Source organism: Manis javanica, chromosome 17 (assembly GCF_040802235.1).
Source record: "Manis javanica isolate MJ-LG chromosome 17, MJ_LKY, whole genome shotgun sequence".
Taxonomy (NCBI): Eukaryota; Metazoa; Chordata; class Mammalia; order Pholidota; family Manidae; genus Manis; species Manis javanica.
In genome coordinates, this window is record NC_133172.1 from 5536818 (window position 1) to 5554335 (window position 17518).

At 56.7% G+C, this 17518-nt stretch overlaps 2 protein-coding genes across 5 annotated transcripts; both read left to right on the forward strand.

Moving 5' to 3' along the window:
• The first annotated feature begins 5383 nt into the window (after positions 1–5383).
• Positions 5384–11966, forward strand: KLK15 (kallikrein related peptidase 15). 3 transcript variants are annotated; one of them, XM_017661572.3, is made up of 6 exons: positions 5384–5430; positions 6737–6810; positions 9613–9766; positions 10047–10330; positions 10456–10592; positions 11327–11966. In XM_017661572.3, exons 2-6 carry the CDS (start codon positions 6768–6770, stop codon positions 11477–11479), a joined length of 771 nt encoding a protein of 256 aa, XP_017517061.1. In that variant the 5' UTR covers positions 5384–5430; positions 6737–6767; the 3' UTR covers positions 11480–11966. The 3 variants fall into 3 exon arrangements, with proteins under 3 accessions (XP_017517061.1, XP_073081747.1, XP_036881844.2); XM_037025949.2 differs by lacking the exon at positions 10456–10592 and having other exon boundaries at positions 5408–5462; XM_073225646.1 differs by lacking the exons at positions 10456–10592; positions 11327–11966 and having other exon boundaries at positions 5403–5462; positions 10047–10338.
• KLK1 (kallikrein 1) lies at positions 11463–17503 on the forward strand. 2 transcript variants are annotated; one of them, XM_017661581.3, is made up of 5 exons: positions 13146–13257; positions 14841–15000; positions 16205–16491; positions 16599–16735; positions 17290–17503. In XM_017661581.3, exons 1-5 carry the CDS (start codon positions 13212–13214, stop codon positions 17443–17445), a joined length of 786 nt encoding a protein of 261 aa, XP_017517070.1. In that variant the 5' UTR covers positions 13146–13211; the 3' UTR covers positions 17446–17503. The 2 variants fall into 2 exon arrangements, with proteins under 2 accessions (XP_036881845.1, XP_017517070.1); XM_037025950.2 differs by lacking the exons at positions 13146–13257; positions 14841–15000 and adding an exon at positions 11463–11631.
• Positions 17504–17518: the final 15 nt, after the last annotated feature.

Sequence of the window (17518 nt, forward strand, 5' to 3'; positions counted from 1 at the left end):
AGGTCCCGTTTTCAATGCAGACAGACAGAAACAGTGAACATGAGAAGTGATGGTGTGAATCAGGAGGTGATGGTGTGATGTGGGCAGTGGGGAGAGGCAGCTGGTAGACGAGGAAGGACACCTCACAGAGAAGGGCAGGTGGAGTGAACCCCTGGAGCAGGTTAGGGAGCTGTGCGAGGTGTGGGGAAGAGCAGAGAGAACCGCAGGTGCAGAGGCCCCAAGGGACTAGGGCCTGGGGTGAGTGAGGGTCAGCAAGCTGAGGGAGAGGGTGGAGGGACACCAGAGGGAGGGGGGCCATGGCAGCCTCACCTGGGGCCACGGGGGATGGGGGGAACAGGGGACTCTTTCTCCCTGTGAGGGACCTGGCAGCTGTGGGCCGTGCTGAGCGGAAGCAGGATGGGGTCTGACTCCAGGTCCCTCTTGTCCGTGTGAGGTCAGACTACAGGTTGAGGAGAGGTAGGCCGATGGGGAAGAACGGGTGGGGCTGCTCTGAGCCTAGGCAGGAAGCAGGGGCTGCTCCAGACACCCTACAGGGAGCCCGGGGGATCTGCCACCTGAGTGCAGTGGGACTGAGAGGCAGAGGGGACTCCGGGCTGAGGCTGCGCTGGGGCCTGGGCACCCGCCGAGAAAGCAGCAGCCAGCCAGTGGCACTGTATCCCTGCTGCCAGAGTACCAGCCCAGCTTCCTTGCCTCCAGCTGGGGATGGAGGGGGACAAGCAAGCCCGATCTTTGGGTCTCACTGTGTCTTTGTCCTTGACTCTCTCTGTCCCCTCATGGTGTGTCCCAGGCCAGTCCCCCAGAGCTGCAGTGAGGTGCAGGAGGTGAACAAGATCGGCAAAGCCATGTTTTGCTGTACCCTTCTGGCATGTTCTGTTTTAGCAGAAAGGCAAGGCTCCTGCCTATGTGACCTGGGAAGGACAGGGGAGAAGGGAGACCTGTACTCAGGGGACAGGAGAGGAGCAGAGAGAAGGAGGTGTGAGACTCAAGACACAAGGATGGGGAGAGACGGAATATGGAGGTAAAACAGCAGGAGACAGGAGGGAGGGAGAGGAAGGGAGAGAGCAGGTGTGAACAGAGGGACACATGGGACTGGAGGCGTCAAGAGAGCAAGACCAGTTCGGGAATAGACAGAAAGAAGGGAGATTAAGGGGAAAGGAGGTGGCAGATGCCGAAACTGAGACAGAGAGAGACAGAGGGAGAGATTCAGGCACAGAGACGCAGAAAAAAAGGTACAGAAAACAGAGAAACAGAAAGCAAGAGAGACCTATATTGTGGGACACCCAAAAGAGTACAGACTAAACTTCAGGGGAGCAAGGACTGGCCCACAGAGGGGGGACAGCCCCGGTGGGCGGGGGTGGGGGGAGATGCAGCAAGACAGGGCAGCGACGGAGCCAGCAGAGGGCGTCTAGGTCATGAGACTGGGAGTTGGGGGGATGCCCTGTGGGGGACAACCGGGGGCTGCATTCAGGAGAAGGGCCTTCCTGCCTGCCTTTGTCTGCTGTCCTGTTTTCGCTCTCTGTCCCTCTTCTGCGTGTCACATACCCCCCTCTGTCCGTCTCTCTGTCTCGCTCTCCCCACCCCGTCCTCGCTCAGACCCAGGAGCAAACCTCCCACGGACAAGCGCACGTCGGCGCCACCTAGCGGCGGGACCCCCCCCCAGGGCAAGAGGAACGCTATTGCGTCTGGGTTCCGTCCTGCTCCCCTCAGCACCGCAAAAGAAAGAAGGTCTTCGAGGAAAACGAGGCTCCACGTGAGACTTTCTCCCTGATCCGTGTCGCCCTCTCAGGCTGGGCCCTCACACATCTGTTTCCCCTCCCTGAGTCTCAGTTTCCCTATATGTAAAATGGGGGGGGGGGTCAGAGAAAGGTGCCACAGAGATGGAGAGACCCCAGTTCTTCAGGCCACAGCCCAGCTGTGTCAGCTGAGAAACAGCACTTTTCCACTCTTACCCCACCCTAGGACCCCTTCACAGGTGAGCAGCCTGTACCCAGAGGTGACGAATGCTTGGGACTCAAGGAGGGACACCTGCACCCATATGTGAAATGGGGTGGAATGAGCAACCATCCTTTGCTATCACGGGCAGTAACTCTTAGGTGCTCCTTGCAAACTCTATGAGGACGTCCTCGCTTATCTGGTTTTAAGGATGGGAAACTGAAGCGCAGGGGGAAGACTCCAGAACCTCCCGAATCAGCAAGCAGAGGAGTGGGGGCTGAGCCCAGGCCGGCTCCACACAAGCACCCTGAAACATCACCGTCCGCTGGCCCCACAATGGGGGGACGTCTGCGAGACAAAATCAAAGGAAGGCCGACGACACACAGGGGTGGCCCTCGGGCACTAGATCCTGGCCCCTCCCAGATTTGTTTGGGTAGGGGGATCCCAAAGGGCCTCAAACGCCAGGCTGAGGGCCGGAGCCCTGTCCAGGGGCGACGGGGAGCCACCGAGGAAGGCTTGTGAGCAGAGGAAGGTGAGGTCAGCTCTGAGTGTAGAGAGACGCTCTGAGGCCGTCTGGTGATGACGGGAGGGGACGAACTGGACAGTGGGGGGCCAGGGAGGAGGCTGGGGCAAGGGTCCAGGAGCAAAGGAGGACGCTTGAGCTGCAGCCGGGCCAAAGGGACAGAGCAGGGAGACAGGGCTGGGGACCACTGGGCTGTGGGGGATGAAGGGAGGGAAGAAGGAGGGACGGCGCCTGGGGGCGTCTGGCCAGGGGCTGTGCCTGAGATGGGAAACGGGACAGAAATGAGTTAGGACACAGGGAGTGAGGGGGCCTGGGGACAGTGGGGTGGCTGCCGGGCGCTGGAGTTCAGGGTCTGATGGAGACCTGCGTGGTTGGTGGTTGAACCGCGGGAGCTGATGAAAGACTCTGGGCAGTGTTCCCAGGGGGAGGCGGAGAAGGGCGGGGGGCAGGACTCAGGCTGCGGTGGAGGTGCGGGGAGGTGCCCAGGAGAACGCGGGTCGTCCAGCTCAGACTCTGAGTGGGCGGGAGGAGGGGCGTGACGTCGTCGCGTCGGGGGCGGGGCGGGGCGGGGCGCCGCCCTCCCGGGGAGCAGGGGGCAGGCTGGGTGTGACCCTGGGCTGTGCTCGGTGTGAGCTCCCTCACGGTCCCCAACTGTGTCACGGGGACGCTCACAGCACCTGCCTGCCTGGGATAGTGCGCTCATGATGGAAAGAGCTTAGCTTGGCCCCGGGGAAGCCGTGATGATTACCCCAGGGGCGCACCTCCTTTCCCAGCTCCAGCAGAGGGAGGTGGGGCCGGCGGGGTGGGGGTGGGGTGGGGACGAAAGGGCCAACGAAGAATTCCTACAGATGTTCTCAGAACGCCGGACTCCTCTCGGCCCTCGGCGTGACCTTTGCCTGTGACGCCCCCCTTTGGGCCGCGGTGCTCTCCATATTATGGAGAAGCCATAATAACTCCTCACACGACCGTCAGGAGGATAAATGAGTCGTGTAAACGAGGACTGCTCAACTGAAGTTGTGGCCCACTGTGAGCCCCACAGTCATTGAGCATGAATCTGTGGCCAGATGAAAACTAAAATAGCTTCTAGCCTGGGAACCAGAATATCTGAAGATCTGGGGTTTCTGGAACATCTGAACATCTAAGGTTCTAGAATGTCTGGAGATCTGTGGTTCTGAACTATTTGGAACTCCAGAGTATCTCAGGTTCTGGAGTATCTGAGGACCTAGAGCTCCAGAATCGCTTAGGGCCTGAGAGTGTAGATGCTGAAAGTCTGGCATCAGAGATTTTGAGGGTCTGTGGTTCTAGAGTAATGGAGACCCTAGGGTTCTGGAATAACTGAGGATCTGTGATTCTAGAATGTCTGAAAGACTTCTGGGGGGTTAGATGCCAGCATTATCCCATATTGTCTGTGGGGAAATCAAGGGCCAGAGACCCCTAGGCATTGGCCACTGATCTCCTGAACAGCCAGCCCCCAACATGAAGCCCCTGCCCATAAAGGTGATGGCTTTCCAGTCACTGAAAGGGACCATGCTTATAACAGATCCCATCCTTCACTGGGTGATCTGAGGTCAGTCCCTCGTGTTCTCTGTGCCTCCTCATTCGTTAAACAAGCCAGAATAGACTCTAGGCAATTGCTCAGGGCCCTCTATGGTCCCGACACCCTGGAAGGCAACTTCCAATTCCCAAAGCCTTGCATCATCATAGTGACGATCTCCAGCTTCCAAACAGGAAAAACACAGATTTCAAGCCTCAGAACCCAGAATCAAGACTACGGGGTCCAGAATGAAGACTCCAGTCTCCCAATTTCTAAATTCATACTAGGAATCACAGAATGGTAGAAGCCAGGCCCATTTCTTCCAGTCCAGCCTCTTAAATGCATAATACAGATTTGAAATTCTAGACTCCATACTCCAAAGTCAGCCCAGGAAACCTCAGTCTTGACCCAGACTCTAGAATCCAGGCACCAAAACTCAAAATCCAAAATCTATTCATACTCCAGACCCCAAGCTTTACACAGCAGGTATGAAAGTTTCCAACCTCAAGTCCTAGATTCCAAACACCAGATTCCAGACTCCTAGTCTGGACTTTGGATTCAGAGACCCAGGATTTGGAATCCAAGGCAGAGACCTGTCACTCAAAGACCAGACTCCGGCATCCAGATTCCAGACCCAAACTCCAGAACTCAGACTCCAGAATTCACACTCTAGACTTCAAGTCCTGAATACCCAACTCTGGACCTTCAAACTCAGAATCCAGAATTGGAGGTCCAGAACCCAGGATTAAGAGATCCAGACTCTAAGATCAAAAATTTGGAACCCAAAATCTGGATCCAAAAATCCAAGAGCCAGAATTCGAGACCCAGAATCCAAGATCAGAACCCATAATCGAAGTTTGGAACCCAAAATCTGGATCCAAAAATCCAAGAGCCAGAATTCAAGATCCAGAATCCAAGATCAGAACCCATAATAGAAGATCAAAGATCCAGAATCCAGAATTTGGGGTTCCAGCATTGGGGATCCAGATCTGCATTCAGAATCCAAGATCCAGAGCCCTACTCCAGGCACAAGAAGCATGACTCTTGAATCTAGTTCCTATACTCCAGAACCCTGATTCCAGATTCCAGGCTGCAGACTCCAAGGTCCGTATTTTGATCTCCAATTTTCAACTCCTGCCCTCCTGCCTCCTCCCAGCTGAGAAATTGCCCCTGGTGAGGAATTCCTTCTTATAGACGCAGACAAAAGCTTCAGCCTAATAAATGCTCATTAGGCCTCATCGCCCCCCCCCTCCCCGCCCCACCAGCCACCTGGGCGTCCTGCCTGTAAACCCGACTCTCAACCACCTCCCACCCCACCCTACCCTACCACCACCCCCGACCTGGGTGGGGCTGAAAGCTTATAAATTCAGGCATTCAGGTACCTGCTCCCCTTCTTCTGGCATCCAGGCTGCCCCAGATGCTGCTGGAGGATCTGGAGGGGGTGAGATCTTTGAGCCAGAAGTGGAGGTGGGGGTAAGGGAAGACACAGGATGCCCTAGTCCCAGGGGGGAGACATGGACCACCCTCAGGGAGCTGAGTGTCAAGGGCACCTGAGCAGGTCTGTGCACCCTTTACTGAGACCCCAACTTGAACCTGAACCAAGGAAATGTTCTGGAGATGCAGGAAGGAGGTGGAGGGGGAAGGGGTGGAATGAATCAGGAAGAGATCCCCAGAGGTGCTGCACCAGAGCCAAGAACAGGATCAGGAGTCATCACAGCTTCAGGTCAGCTTGGCATGACCTCCCTAAGGTGTCCCGTGTGCCAGACCCCCGGCTGGGCTGTGCTGGGGACACAGCATTCTGTGGGACCCACAGGCACTGGGGGACCCACAAGAGATACGTGTTAGGGCTTCCTGGCGGGGGTGGAGCTGAGTCCTGCAGGGCAAATATGAGTTTGGAAGATGATGGGAAGGGCTTCAATTCACTCCCAACACTTGCTGGGGCCTCCCAAAGACTGGACCCTGCACTGGGCAGTTGTAGGGGTCCAGAGTCCAGATGGGCCTGGCCTGCCCTCAGGGAGTTCTCAGTTGTGGGGGGGGGGGTGCAGGCAGACACCGCTGACTGGGGGAGATCAGAAAAGGCCTCAAGGAGGACGTGGGGCTTGAAGGGAACGGTATGCCAGGGAGGAGGAACAGCCTGAGCAAAGGTGTGGAGGCATGAAATTGAAGAATGAGCACTGGAAATGGAGGAATGAGCTGTGTCTAGAAGGGGATGGTCCTGACAAGCTCATGGGAGCCCCGACTCCAGGGGCTGGGAGGGCTGGGACTCTATCCTGGGGGTCCTGGGGATCCATGAGGTCTGTAATCGGGAAAGGAACATGGTTAACTCTGGGTGGAGAGAGACCCTGTGGGGCCATGTAGGGGGCAGATGAGGGGAGTGTGAAGGTGACGGAGGGACAGACGGGTGGGTTTGGAGAGCAAGAGGCCAGAGAGGAGTCTGGGATAGCGTCTGAGGAGTCAAGTGTCCTGAGTCAGGGCCCTGAAGGTGGAGAGAGAGCCAGGGGCAAGTGGGATGGTGCCAGGGTCTGTGGAAACAGGCTGTGGGGGCTCTCTCTGTCTGGTCTGTCTGGTGCCTGGAGACCCTTCAGAGATGGGGAAATGTGGGAGGAACAGTGGCAGGGGATGAGTGGGGAGCAAGGGTAGTGACAAAATCTTCTTCAGCAGCAGATGGGATGAGTTTGGGTCTGGGGGGATCTGGGCGGGGGCAGCGGGGTCCAGCCTCAGCTCGGTGCACTCTCTCCCCTTCCCAGACTTGAGCAGAGCCCCGGCCGCTCCTCTACAATGTGGCTTCTTCTCACCTTCTCCTTCCTGCTGACGGCTACAGGTGAGCTGGGCCAAGGTCAGGGCTGAGTCCGTGGGAGTGTGGTGGCCCCATCCAGCATATCTGGACCCTGCAGACTGTCTGATGAGTCCCCCAGCCACCTGCTGTCCCTCAGTCTTCACCCCATCCCAAGAGCTGTCAGGGGCCGGGGGCTGCTCTGGAGTCCCCATTCCACCTGGGGTTTCTTGCCGCCCCCACAACAAGAACAGCCCTGGGGTTAGACAGACCTGAATCCAGTTCTGAGCCTTCCCCTTCCTTGCTGTGTGACCTTGAGGAAATCTCTTTACTTCTCTGGGCCTCGAGTCCTTTCTCTAGAAGACGGCACCTACATGTGACAATAACGGCAAGATTTCGATAATATAATGTAGGTAAAGCTCCTAACAAGCGTTAAGTAAGTATTGCAAGGCCCAAGAACACAGACTCCGGGTTCCAATCCTGCCTCTTTCCTGCCTCTGCCACTTTCCAGTTACTTAATATCTCTGTGACCCAAGCTCCCCAAGTATACCAGGGAGATAAAAACAGACACTCCCCACTGAGGCTGTGAGGATTAAATGTGGTCCCGTGTGTGAAGCCCTGGAAGGTGCCTGGCCCAGGGTGGGGTCCTGGAAGTGGGTGTTAGCCCTGCTGAGTATTGGTGTATGACAATCCTTGAGATGTTTCCCTGGGGTGGGCTCTCCTGGCCTCGTCTGACAGAGGATGCGGCTGGAGCAGGAAAGGGGCAGACGTTAGGTCAAGGTGACCCCAGGTGACAGGAGAACTCCAGTCCAAGTTCAGCCACCACCACCCATGGAGAAATTAATGGTAACCTGATGCCTCTACCCTGGAGAAGTTGAGACTGGACTTTCATATCTCCCCACATGACTCTCGCCTCTGGGGGCCCCTTGGACCTCCCCCTGGCTGCCAGACTCCCCTGGGGCTCTCTCTGTGCTCTCTCCCTGCCTCCCGCCTGCCTGCTGGGCCCAGCCAGGCCCTCCACCCTCCTCCGGCTTGGACTGGCCAGGTGCAGCCTCGGTGCCCAGCTGTTCAGCCTTCACCCTCTGTCCGCCACAGGGTGACCCCTCCTTACCTGTGTTAAGTCCCTGGGCCACCACATCCTAGTTCCCACCCCTCTACCTTGCCAGGGCCCTTGGCCCAGTTCCTGACCCTGTGGGCAGGGCATGAGCACTTGGCTGGCTGTGCAAAGCCTGCCCTAGTGTGGGTATCTGCATGCCTGGCTGTGACCTTGAAGGGGCATATTCACATTGCCCAGTGTAGCGGGTTGTAGTCCTGTGACCAAGGAACATTCCTATTTATGTCCTCATGCATGGTGCAGGTGTGTGTGTGTGTGTGTGTGTGTGTTTGTATGTGTGGAAGGGAGGGGGGTAGGTGTGCAAGGTCCTGTGTGACCACATCCTACCCACAGGTATGAACCAGGTCCCCATATGAGAAACCCAATGAGTAGACTTAACACCACATGACTGACTAGGAGACCGATCTAGAGATGGATAAATGTGTCCTGTCCTGGCTGCCTGTGTGCCCACCTATGGCCTTTGACCTTGAATGCCCAGTCTTGGATGTCTGTGTTCCCTGGGGTCCTCATCTCAGTGTTAGTGCTCTTGGTTGGTGTCTGCATCTTCTAATCTCCACAAAATTGCTTGAGGATGAATTATAGTTTTGATCTTTACCATCTTTATCTGGGTTTGGCCATGTATCTGGCTTACTTTGGCTAAATTTGTGCCCAAATATGAACATCCACGTGTATGTCCATATTTGTGCCCAAATATGAACATCCACATGTATGTCTGCATAAATAAGTCTATATGGCCTTTGTTAAAATGACTAATATTTATTAGCCAGTTACAATGTGCCAGGCATCACACACACTCTTGTTTAATCATTTCAACAATCCCATTTTACAGATGAGGAAAGAGGCACAAAGAACTCAGATAGTTTGTTCAAAGTCTAGCAGATAAAGTTTGGACCAGATTTAACCACTATACTACAGACTTGTGTCTATGAAGAAGTCTTTGGGGGAGCTTGAGTGTACGTCCATGTCTCTCCCCAGGTTCGCTTCTTAAGGACCCCAACTTGTTGTCCAGGCCCTGTGTGCAAGTGAGGGAGTCTGTGACCCACACAGGAGGATGTACATTTAGGTCTGAGCAGACCTGTGTCCGAATATGTTTGTGTGTGTGCACATACACCCATGCCTTAACTGTTTGTACTCATGTACACGTATGAACATCTGTGCTGTGATTCTCGGAGCTGCAGCCCAAGAACATGCGAGTGAATTCCAGCTTCAGGGCTGTCCGTATCAGTTCCTAAGTTTGGAACACTGGTTGTGCCTGCTTGCCCATGACCTGATGTGGCCACATCTGTGCCCTTGTACGACATACTGCATTTGGCTAAGATGTCCACACCCTGGAGCCAAGACTGTGTGTCATACACACTGAGTGGCCACATCCATTTGATGTCTGTGACAGCATGGTGATCTTGCATGACTGGTTCCAAGTGACCACATGTCTGGACCTGTGTCCATTGTCCCTGTCTCCACTCTCAGCCACAGAGGACTTCTTGCCCTCTCTCTGGTCATTTTCCTGTCCTCCCTCTCCCAGATTCCTGTAGCTAATGGGGCTGAGAGCAGGGGTACACAGCTCTGGAGAAAATAAACAGTAGTTGTTGAAGCTAGAGAGTAGGCAGTGCTCACAGATCAACAGCTAGGACATCTTAAGAAACTGGGGGTAGTCACAGGTGAAAAACATGTAGTGAAGGCAGGGTGGAAGGAAAAGGGCTCTGTCCTCAGGGGTCCCCCTCTATCCGCTCTCCCAGCCCCCCAGGACAACGGCAAGGTGCTGAAAGGTGAGGAGTGCGCGCCCCACTCCCAGCCGTGGCAAGTGGCCCTCTTCGAGCGCGGACGCTTTAACTGCGGTGCTTCCCTCATCTCCCCCCAGTGGGTGCTGTCTGCAGCCCACTGCCAAACCCGGTATGAAGGCAGGGCTTAGGTCCTGAAGGGCACGGCGGGCAGGGTCTGGGATTTGAGAATCTTGGATCCTGAGGAAGAAAGTACGGACGCCTGGGGGTTTTGTTCCATGTGGGTGCCTTGGTCTCTGAGGGGTGGGGACTGGAACGACCCGCTTAGGGCCTTGGGTGGAGGGTAATGGTTCTCCAGATTCCCAAAGGGCCGGTGGGCCCCCTGGTTGCTGGTTCTTTGAGTTTTCTGTCTGCTGCTCGCCCCACTTGCGGGTAACCACCCGCCCGCACAGCTTCATGAGAGTGCGGCTGGGCGAGCACAATCTGCGCAAGCGCGACGGGGCGGAGCAACTGCGGACCGTTGCTCGCATCATCCCACATCCGGGCTACGAGGCGCGCAGCCATCGCCACGACGTGATGCTCCTGCGACTAACCCGGCCCGCGCGCGTCTCCCCGGAAGTGAGCCCGGTGGCGCTGCCCACGCGCTGCCCCCAGCCAGGAGAGGCCTGCGTGGTGTCTGGCTGGGGCCTGGTGTCCGACAAGGAGCCTGGGACCAGGGGGAGCCCAAAGTCACAAGGTGCGTGAAAGGATGGAGCTGGATGTCAGGCCTCCGAGGGCCCCTATCCTCCAGGGCTCTTGGGTGGAGGGGAACAAGGGGCCCGAAAATGTATGGATTCCCTCCAAGTCCACTGTCGTTCACAGTGAATCTCCCAGATACATTGCACTGTGGCAACATCAGCGTTATCCCAACCACCTCTTGTAACGAGGACTACCCGGGGCGCGTGAAGGACACCATGGTGTGTGCAGGAGTAGAGGGCGGAGGCACAGATTCCTGTGAGGTCAGAGCCAGAGGGAGCCATGGGGGGCGGGCAGATGGAGGGGGACAGGTTTGGGAGTTGGGATGGGGTCGGGTTTTGCTTGCTTTGGGCCAGAGGAGATGCTACGTGTAGGTTTGGAGATGGAGAAGGAGCAGTTCGAATAGCGGTGAGGTTGGAGTTGGGTTAAAGGTGGGGATAGAGTTGAATTGTGGTTGGCGTGGATGACGTGGCAGTTGGTTGAGGGTGGCATGGGTTGGAGTAGAGAATGGGAATGGGTTTTGCTTGATTTTATTTATTTTTTTATTATTTTTACTGACTTTTACTTATTTTTACTGTAGTATAGTTAACATACAATAATCAGTTTTGAGTTTACAACAGTAATTCGACAGTTATCTATATTATTATATGGCCACCCCAATAAATGTAGTTGCTATATGTCAACATAGAAAGATATCACAATATTACTGACTATATTCTGTATGGGTTTGCTTGATTTTAGATTGGGAATATCTCGGGATTGAATTGGGGATAGGACATTCGGGGTGTAGAAGACATGACGACTGGGATGAGGTCGTGTTGCCGATGGGAATGGGCGGGAGTCTGGTTGAATGGGGACGACGTGTGGGTCAGGTTAGGTGGAGTTGCATGGGGTGGGGTTGGATTGGATTTTGATTCAGGTTGTGAATGGTGGTTCAGATGGGGATGGGGCACTGGACCCAGAAGGTTCACACTCAAGCTTCCATCTCTCCCCACAGGGTGACTCCGGGGGCCCCCTAGTCTGTGGGGGCGTTCTGCAGGGCATTGTGTCCTGGGGTGATGTCCCCTGTGACACAACCACCAAGCCCGGTGTTTATACCAAAGTCTGCCGCTACTTGGAGTGGATCAGGAAAACCACGAAGAGGAACTGACTGTATTGACCGACCACCTGTGTTACTGATTGAACAGAAGCTCCCACAACTGGCCAGCAGTCCCATCTTGACCTGGGACAGGACTGAGCCATCCCCCCAAGACCCCATTCGTACAAAGTTCAGATGTTAGGCAAGGGCTTGTCCCATCTGAGGTGAGAGCTGGTGCTGAAGGTCACATGTTTACCACCAACATAACAGCACTGATGCAAGTTTTTCTATAGGAGTTTCTGTGACTTACTTCTGGGGATGGGGGGAAATGGGAGTTAGAGACTAGCCACCGTACACTGTTCCGTTCCACCCACTGCCCTGATCCCTAGGTGAAGAGAAATGGCTTGAAGCAGGGTTCTGTTCATTCAGCACAGGTTTAGCAGCATGATCTTGAGCAAAAAACTCGACCTCACTCAGCCTTGGTTTCCCCATCTATAAAAGAGAGATCATTACATTGCTTGCCTTATAGGGTTGTAAAGATTAAATCAAGAAATGTGAATGAACTGATTCGAACAGCAGCTGGCATTGGGAAAATATATCTCAGAACCCCAGTGAAAGGACCCTGCACATGCTACATGATAAAAAATGACTTCATTTTCCTCAAGAATTAGCCTGGGCTTCCTGGTAGCCACAGCAAAAAGGCAAATGCTCTCCTTAGACATGTTCCTAGCATATACAGCAGAGGCTGGGACCCTGTGAGCTGCACTGATTTTACTCGAGAGCCAGGGGAATGTGTCAGAAGCCTATGGGTTTACCATTGAGGCTGCAGGAATCTAGTTTCTGGTTCTCTTCAGATATCCAAAAAAATGTGATTTTCAAGATCACTGAATGTTGAAGTACATGAACCTAGCTCCTGAGACCTAAATATTTTATTGGGGGAGGGAAGATTGGAATTTCGGGAGAGGATGCTCTTGACCTTGGAAGGCAAGTAGTCTGGGATTCCTGGGGCTTCAGAGAACATAACCTTGAGCATCCAGCTCTGGGGAACAAGAAGGGGGGTTGTGTAATGGGATCCCAACATTGTTTGGGGGTGGGGGCATTGGGTTTCAAAACGCTACGAAACTTAATCAGGGAGACCTCTGAAATTTCATATTCCTGAATCTTGGGGTGCTAGGATTGTGGTGGTGGGTAACCTAAGTTTTTTAAATGAGAGGGACAATAGATTTGGGGGTCTAGATTCTGAGTCTGGGAGTGCTAGAATCCTGGTATCCTGAAAGCCAATGCTTATATTTGGGGGGAACTGAAAGCTGAGAAGCTGGCATCTTGGCTCCAAGAAGCACAGGGAGGAAGGAATCAGACGCCCCCCCACTGCTGATATTTGAGGGCACATGGAGTCTTGGAATGCATGGCCTTACTTGGGTTCAAGTGTATGGGGCTTTGTACTGGGGTCAGTGACTCCTCCACCCTCCTGTTTCTGCTTGCATTCACCCTGCCCACCCCCCTTCTGGCTCTGTCCCCAAGAGTAAGGTCCCAGGAGCTCCAGGCCCTGCCCCGTCTGGCCTCAGGCCCCAGGAATGCTTCCAGCTCCATCGAGGGCCTGCTGAATAACAGGTGCTCACTCTCCCGGCCTGTCCTCAGCTCCGGCGTGGGAGGAGGTGTCCGGCCCCCGGACAGCAGGGGCAGGGCCTTGGCCAGCATCTGGGTGCCAGCAGGGCAGGGGCGGGGCCCTGGGGGAGATGAGGGCCTTTAAAGGCTCCCCAGCTCCAAGCTCACCACCTGCTGGCCCCTGGACACCTCTGTCACCATGAGGCTCCTGGCTCTGTGCCTTGCCCTGTCCCTGGCAGGGACTGGTGAGACAGTGGGGAAGACGTGGGAGGGGGAATGGGCCCAGATTCTCGTGCAACCCTCGGCCCCCACCCCAAGTCCTTTCCCTCCCACTGTTCACCCCCCCCTCCCAAGGACCAGGCTCTCCTGTCCCCCAGCGCCTCCTGTTGTCACAGTCCTCACTGCCATGCTAAGTCCCTGCTTCCTTCCAGGAACCCCCAGAACTTTCTCCTCTTCCCCACCTAGTTCCCTGCCCTCAGCCACCTTACCAAAGGCGCAGAGCCTGGGCCATCTCTCTCTCTTGGGGGGACTCCAGCTCTTCCAGGGAGCCCTCCCAATCCCACTAGGCCGTGGGACCCTGATCGCTCCCTCTGAGCCCCCAGGTCCCACCACACCTTGGTGATTCTCTCATCCAGCTGTCGGCTGTCTGCTGGGTCCCCCAGGCCCTGGCATCCAGTCCCCCCTATTCTCCCAGGAACCCCATATTTCACCCAGAATTTCTGGTCCGTGACACCTGGTGGGCCCCCATCCTGGTATGGGGTTCTGTGAATGTCTCTTCCCCGACTCTGCCCTGGAAGCCCCAACCACACACCCCTTTCCCTGTGGAATCTCCTCCCTCCCCAAGCTCCAGCCCTCTCCAACTGAATACCTCCCGTAGCTCTACTTTTCTGGGACCCAGTCCCCCACCCCAGGATCCCCATACCAAACCCCTTCCCAGCCCCATGGTCTGCCCTGCCTCCCCCAAGGGGCCCAACATGTGTCATCGGGGGGATCCTCCCTGTACCCCGACAGCTGCTTGGCCCCAGATATGCCTCCTCTGTTCCTGTCCCAGCTGCTCCCAAGAGAAGCCTGGATCGCTCAAGGACCCTCAGACCATGAACCCCACCCCATGATAATCACCCGACCCTAGAATGGCTGCCACCTGTTCTCCCTCCTCTGGAGCCCCCTCCCAGTTCTGATGCCAACCGTGGGCCCAGGGCCCCTGCCCCTCTCAGAATGCCATTCCTCTTTACGGACCCCCCACCCAGCTGGTCCCCTCTCCCAGCTGAACCCTATCTTTCGTTCTTTGACCTGAAACTCCAGACTCACCCAACTCTGTCAGTCCCAATCCAGAACCCCCAAATCACTCCAGATTCCCCAGTATCTTCTTGGCCTCTCAGAACTGACTCCCCAAGTCTCCCTTTGCAGAATCCTAAAAGTCCAACCCATGTCCTAACCATTCCACAGCCTGGGAGCCTCTTAACCCCCACGAATCCTTCCCCCCACAGCCGCTGTCCGCTCTCCTGGGAATCTCCTTTCTTCTCAACTCACAGCCTCCCAGCCCCAGTCCAACACCCTAAATCACCGAACCCCCAAGCCCCGTGCTGCTCCAGAGGCCACCCTTTTGTCTCATACCTGAACCTTGAGGTCCCCACCCAAAAACAGCCACAAAATCACAGTTCCAGAGACTGCTGGAGGATTCGGGGTTCTCAAAACCCCTTGCCCATATCCCTGGCCCTGGTCTTCTGCCCCCATATGCCTCCAACCTCACAGCACAGCTGCCGCCGCCCCCCCACCCCCCGGCCTTTCCTGCCAACCTCCAGCCCCTGACCCAGCACCCCATCCACAGATGCTGTGCCCCCCATCCAGTCCCGGGTCGTAGGGGGCTGGGAGTGTGAACAGCATTCCCAGCCCTGGCAAGTGGCTGTTTACCATTACAGCAACTTCCAGTGTGGGGGAGTCCTGGTGCACCCCCAGTGGGTGCTCACGGCTGCCCACTGCATAAATGAGTGAGTAGCGTCAGGGGCCCTGGGAAGGGGCGTCTGTGCTGCCAGCCTGGGATCACCTCAGGGTTGCTGGGGGACTGAGGAGCGAGGATGGCACTGGTGCAGGTCCCAGGAGATGGACAGCTGGGCAGGGCTGGGACTGGACGGCCCCAGGGAAGCCCTCCCTGCCGCCTGCTCCCTGTGTCCCCGTGTGGCTGTGGCTGTCTTCCTGTGTCTCCCTCTGTCCCGTCTGTGTCTGTTGGTAACTGGCTCTGTTGGCGTGTCTCTCAGTGTGTCTGGGACTTGTGCCTGTCTCCGTCTCTCCTGTCTCCATGCCTGTGTCTCTCTGGGTCTCTGTCCATCTCTAGGTCTCCACTGCTGTTTCTGTCACCCGTGCCTCCCTCTCCATCTGTCTGCCCACCTCTCTCGTTGGGTCTCTGCCGCACTCCCTCTCCCGCCCCACTGCTGGGCACCCCAGGGAAAGAGATTGTCCCTGACGTGTGAGAGAGTGTGTGTGTGTGTGTGTGTGTGTGTGTGTGTGTGTGTGTGTGTGCGCGCGCGCGTGCGTGCGTGCGCTGCCAGGCCCTGCTTCGGATCATCCACTCCGGGTGACACGGGGGAGGGCTGATTGCAGCTGCAACTGGGTGGGGGCACTGGAGGAAGCAGAGGTTGGAGGAAGGGGACAGAAGGGGGCGGGGAGGGAGGATGACCTTGGGCTGGGGGCCAGGCCACCTGCCTGCAGGTGCCAGCCCCACAGCCCCTGCGGCAGCTGAGCTGGACACAGGCGTCTGCCCCTCTCCCTTTTCCCTCACGCGCTGTGCCTCTGGTTCGCGTCCCCTCTGTGCCCTCTGTCCCCGTCCCCTCCCGTGGCCCACTGCCCACTCTCCTTCCGGTTCTGGGCCTCCCTCCTGCTTCTCCCTGAGGCCGTGTCCCCCCCACCCCGTGTCCCTCTCCTTTGCACCTCGCCTCGCGCCCCCCTCCCGCTGCCCCGCCCCCTCCTGCCCTGCCCTGTATCCTTCATGCTTTTTGTTTTCACTCTGTCCCTGGCTTCCACACGGCCACATTCCTTACTTTCTCACTGTCTTTTTTTTTTTTTTTTTCATGCCTAATCTTCCCTGCTATGTCTGTTTTCTCTCCATTTCTCTTTCTCTTTGGGGACCTCCCACCGCCCTCCTGCCTCACATCCCCACCACACTCTCCGGTTCCCTCCGTCCCCCTCTCTCCCCAGCAATTATCAGCTGTGGCTGGGGCGCCACAACCTGTTTGAGCACGAAAACACTGCCCAGTTTGTCCACGTCAGTAGCAGCTTCCCACATCCTCAATTCAACCTGAGCCTCCTGAAGAACCACACCCCCCTCCCGGGGGAGGACTTCAGCCACGACCTTATGCTGCTGCGCCTGGCGGAGCCCGCCCAGATGACCGACGCCGTGAGGGCCGCGGACCTGCCCGCCCAGGAGCCCCCGCTGGGGAGCACCTGCTACGCCTCCGGCTGGGGCAGCACCGTGCCGGATGCGTGTATGCCAGACTCCCGGGGGGCGAAGGGAGGAGGGGGCTGGGGCCCGGCCCGCGGGGTGTGAGGGAGGGGGTGGGGGAGCCACGCGGGGTTTCTGTCTGGCCTGTAGACGTGTACCCAGACGATCTCCAGTGCGTGGACCTCAAACTGCTGTCCAATGACGTGTGCGCCAAGGCCCACGCCCAGAAGGTGACAGAGTTCATGCTGTGTGCTGGCCACCTGGAGGGCGGCAAGGACACTTGCGTGGTGAGCCATCCTGTTCTCCTGGGGCCCCGGGGTGCTGGGGGAGGGGACCCAGATTCTGAACTGGAATTGAGAGCTGATCGGGCATCTGTGGCCAACTGCTTCCCAGCGGCAGCTCCTCCCCACCCCACCCCACCCCCAGCCCGCACCCCATCCAGGTATCCGATGAACCTGCCCCCTCACATCATAGTGCACCGTGCCCCCAACAGTTATTTACTGTCGGGTCAGAGAAAGCCCCTTGGGGAGAGGAGGCATCTGAGATGGGCCCCAAGGGTGGGAGGGCTGTAGCGGGCTCCTGCTCCTCCTCGGCGCTCATCTGTCTGCAGGGGCCGTGCTCCTGGACCCTGCAGTCCCATCCACACTGGTAGCACTGGAGCCACTGTCCCCTGTTGGAAGCCCGCCTGTCTTCTTCTGGGAGCGGACCCCGGTGCCAGTCTTTCCCTGTAGCTGAGGGGTCACTGTCTGTGATTTGTGAGCCCAGGTCTGACAGCTCGGGCCCCGCTGGCAGAATCGAGGGCCTCAGTGACCTCTGTCTCTCTCTCCCCCTTGTGCTGTAGGGCGACTCGGGGGGCCCTCTGGTCTGCGATGGCATGCTTCAAGGAATCACATCCTGGGGCCACATCCCATGTGGCACCCCCAACATGCCTGCCGTCTACACTAAGGTGATTGCACACTTGGAGTGGATCAAGGAGACCATAGAGGCCAACCCCTGAGTGCCCCACCATGTCCCTGACCCCCAGTAAAATTGAATACGCATCAAATTCGCATTAAGTTCTGGTGTCACCT

Coding starts and splice junctions, on each gene's coding strand:
- KLK15 (XM_017661572.3), top strand. CDS start 6,768: ATGTGGCTTCTTCTCACCTTCTCCTTCCTGCTGACGGCTACAG. Junction 6,811..9,612: donor CTTCCTGCTGACGGCTACAG/GTGAGCTGGGCC, acceptor CCGCTCTCCCAG/CCCCCCAGGACAACGGCAAG. Junction 10,593..11,326: donor GAGGCACAGATTCCTGTGAG/GTCAGAGCCAGA, acceptor CTCTCCCCACAG/GGTGACTCCGGGGGCCCCCT.
- KLK1 (XM_017661581.3), top strand. CDS start 13,212: ATGAGGCTCCTGGCTCTGTGCCTTGCCCTGTCCCTGGCAGGGACTG. Junction 15,001..16,204: donor GCTGCCCACTGCATAAATGA/GTGAGTAGCGTC, acceptor CTCTCTCCCCAG/CAATTATCAGCTGTGGCTGG. Junction 16,492..16,598: donor CAGCACCGTGCCGGATGCGT/GTATGCCAGACT, acceptor TCTGGCCTGTAG/ACGTGTACCCAGACGATCTC.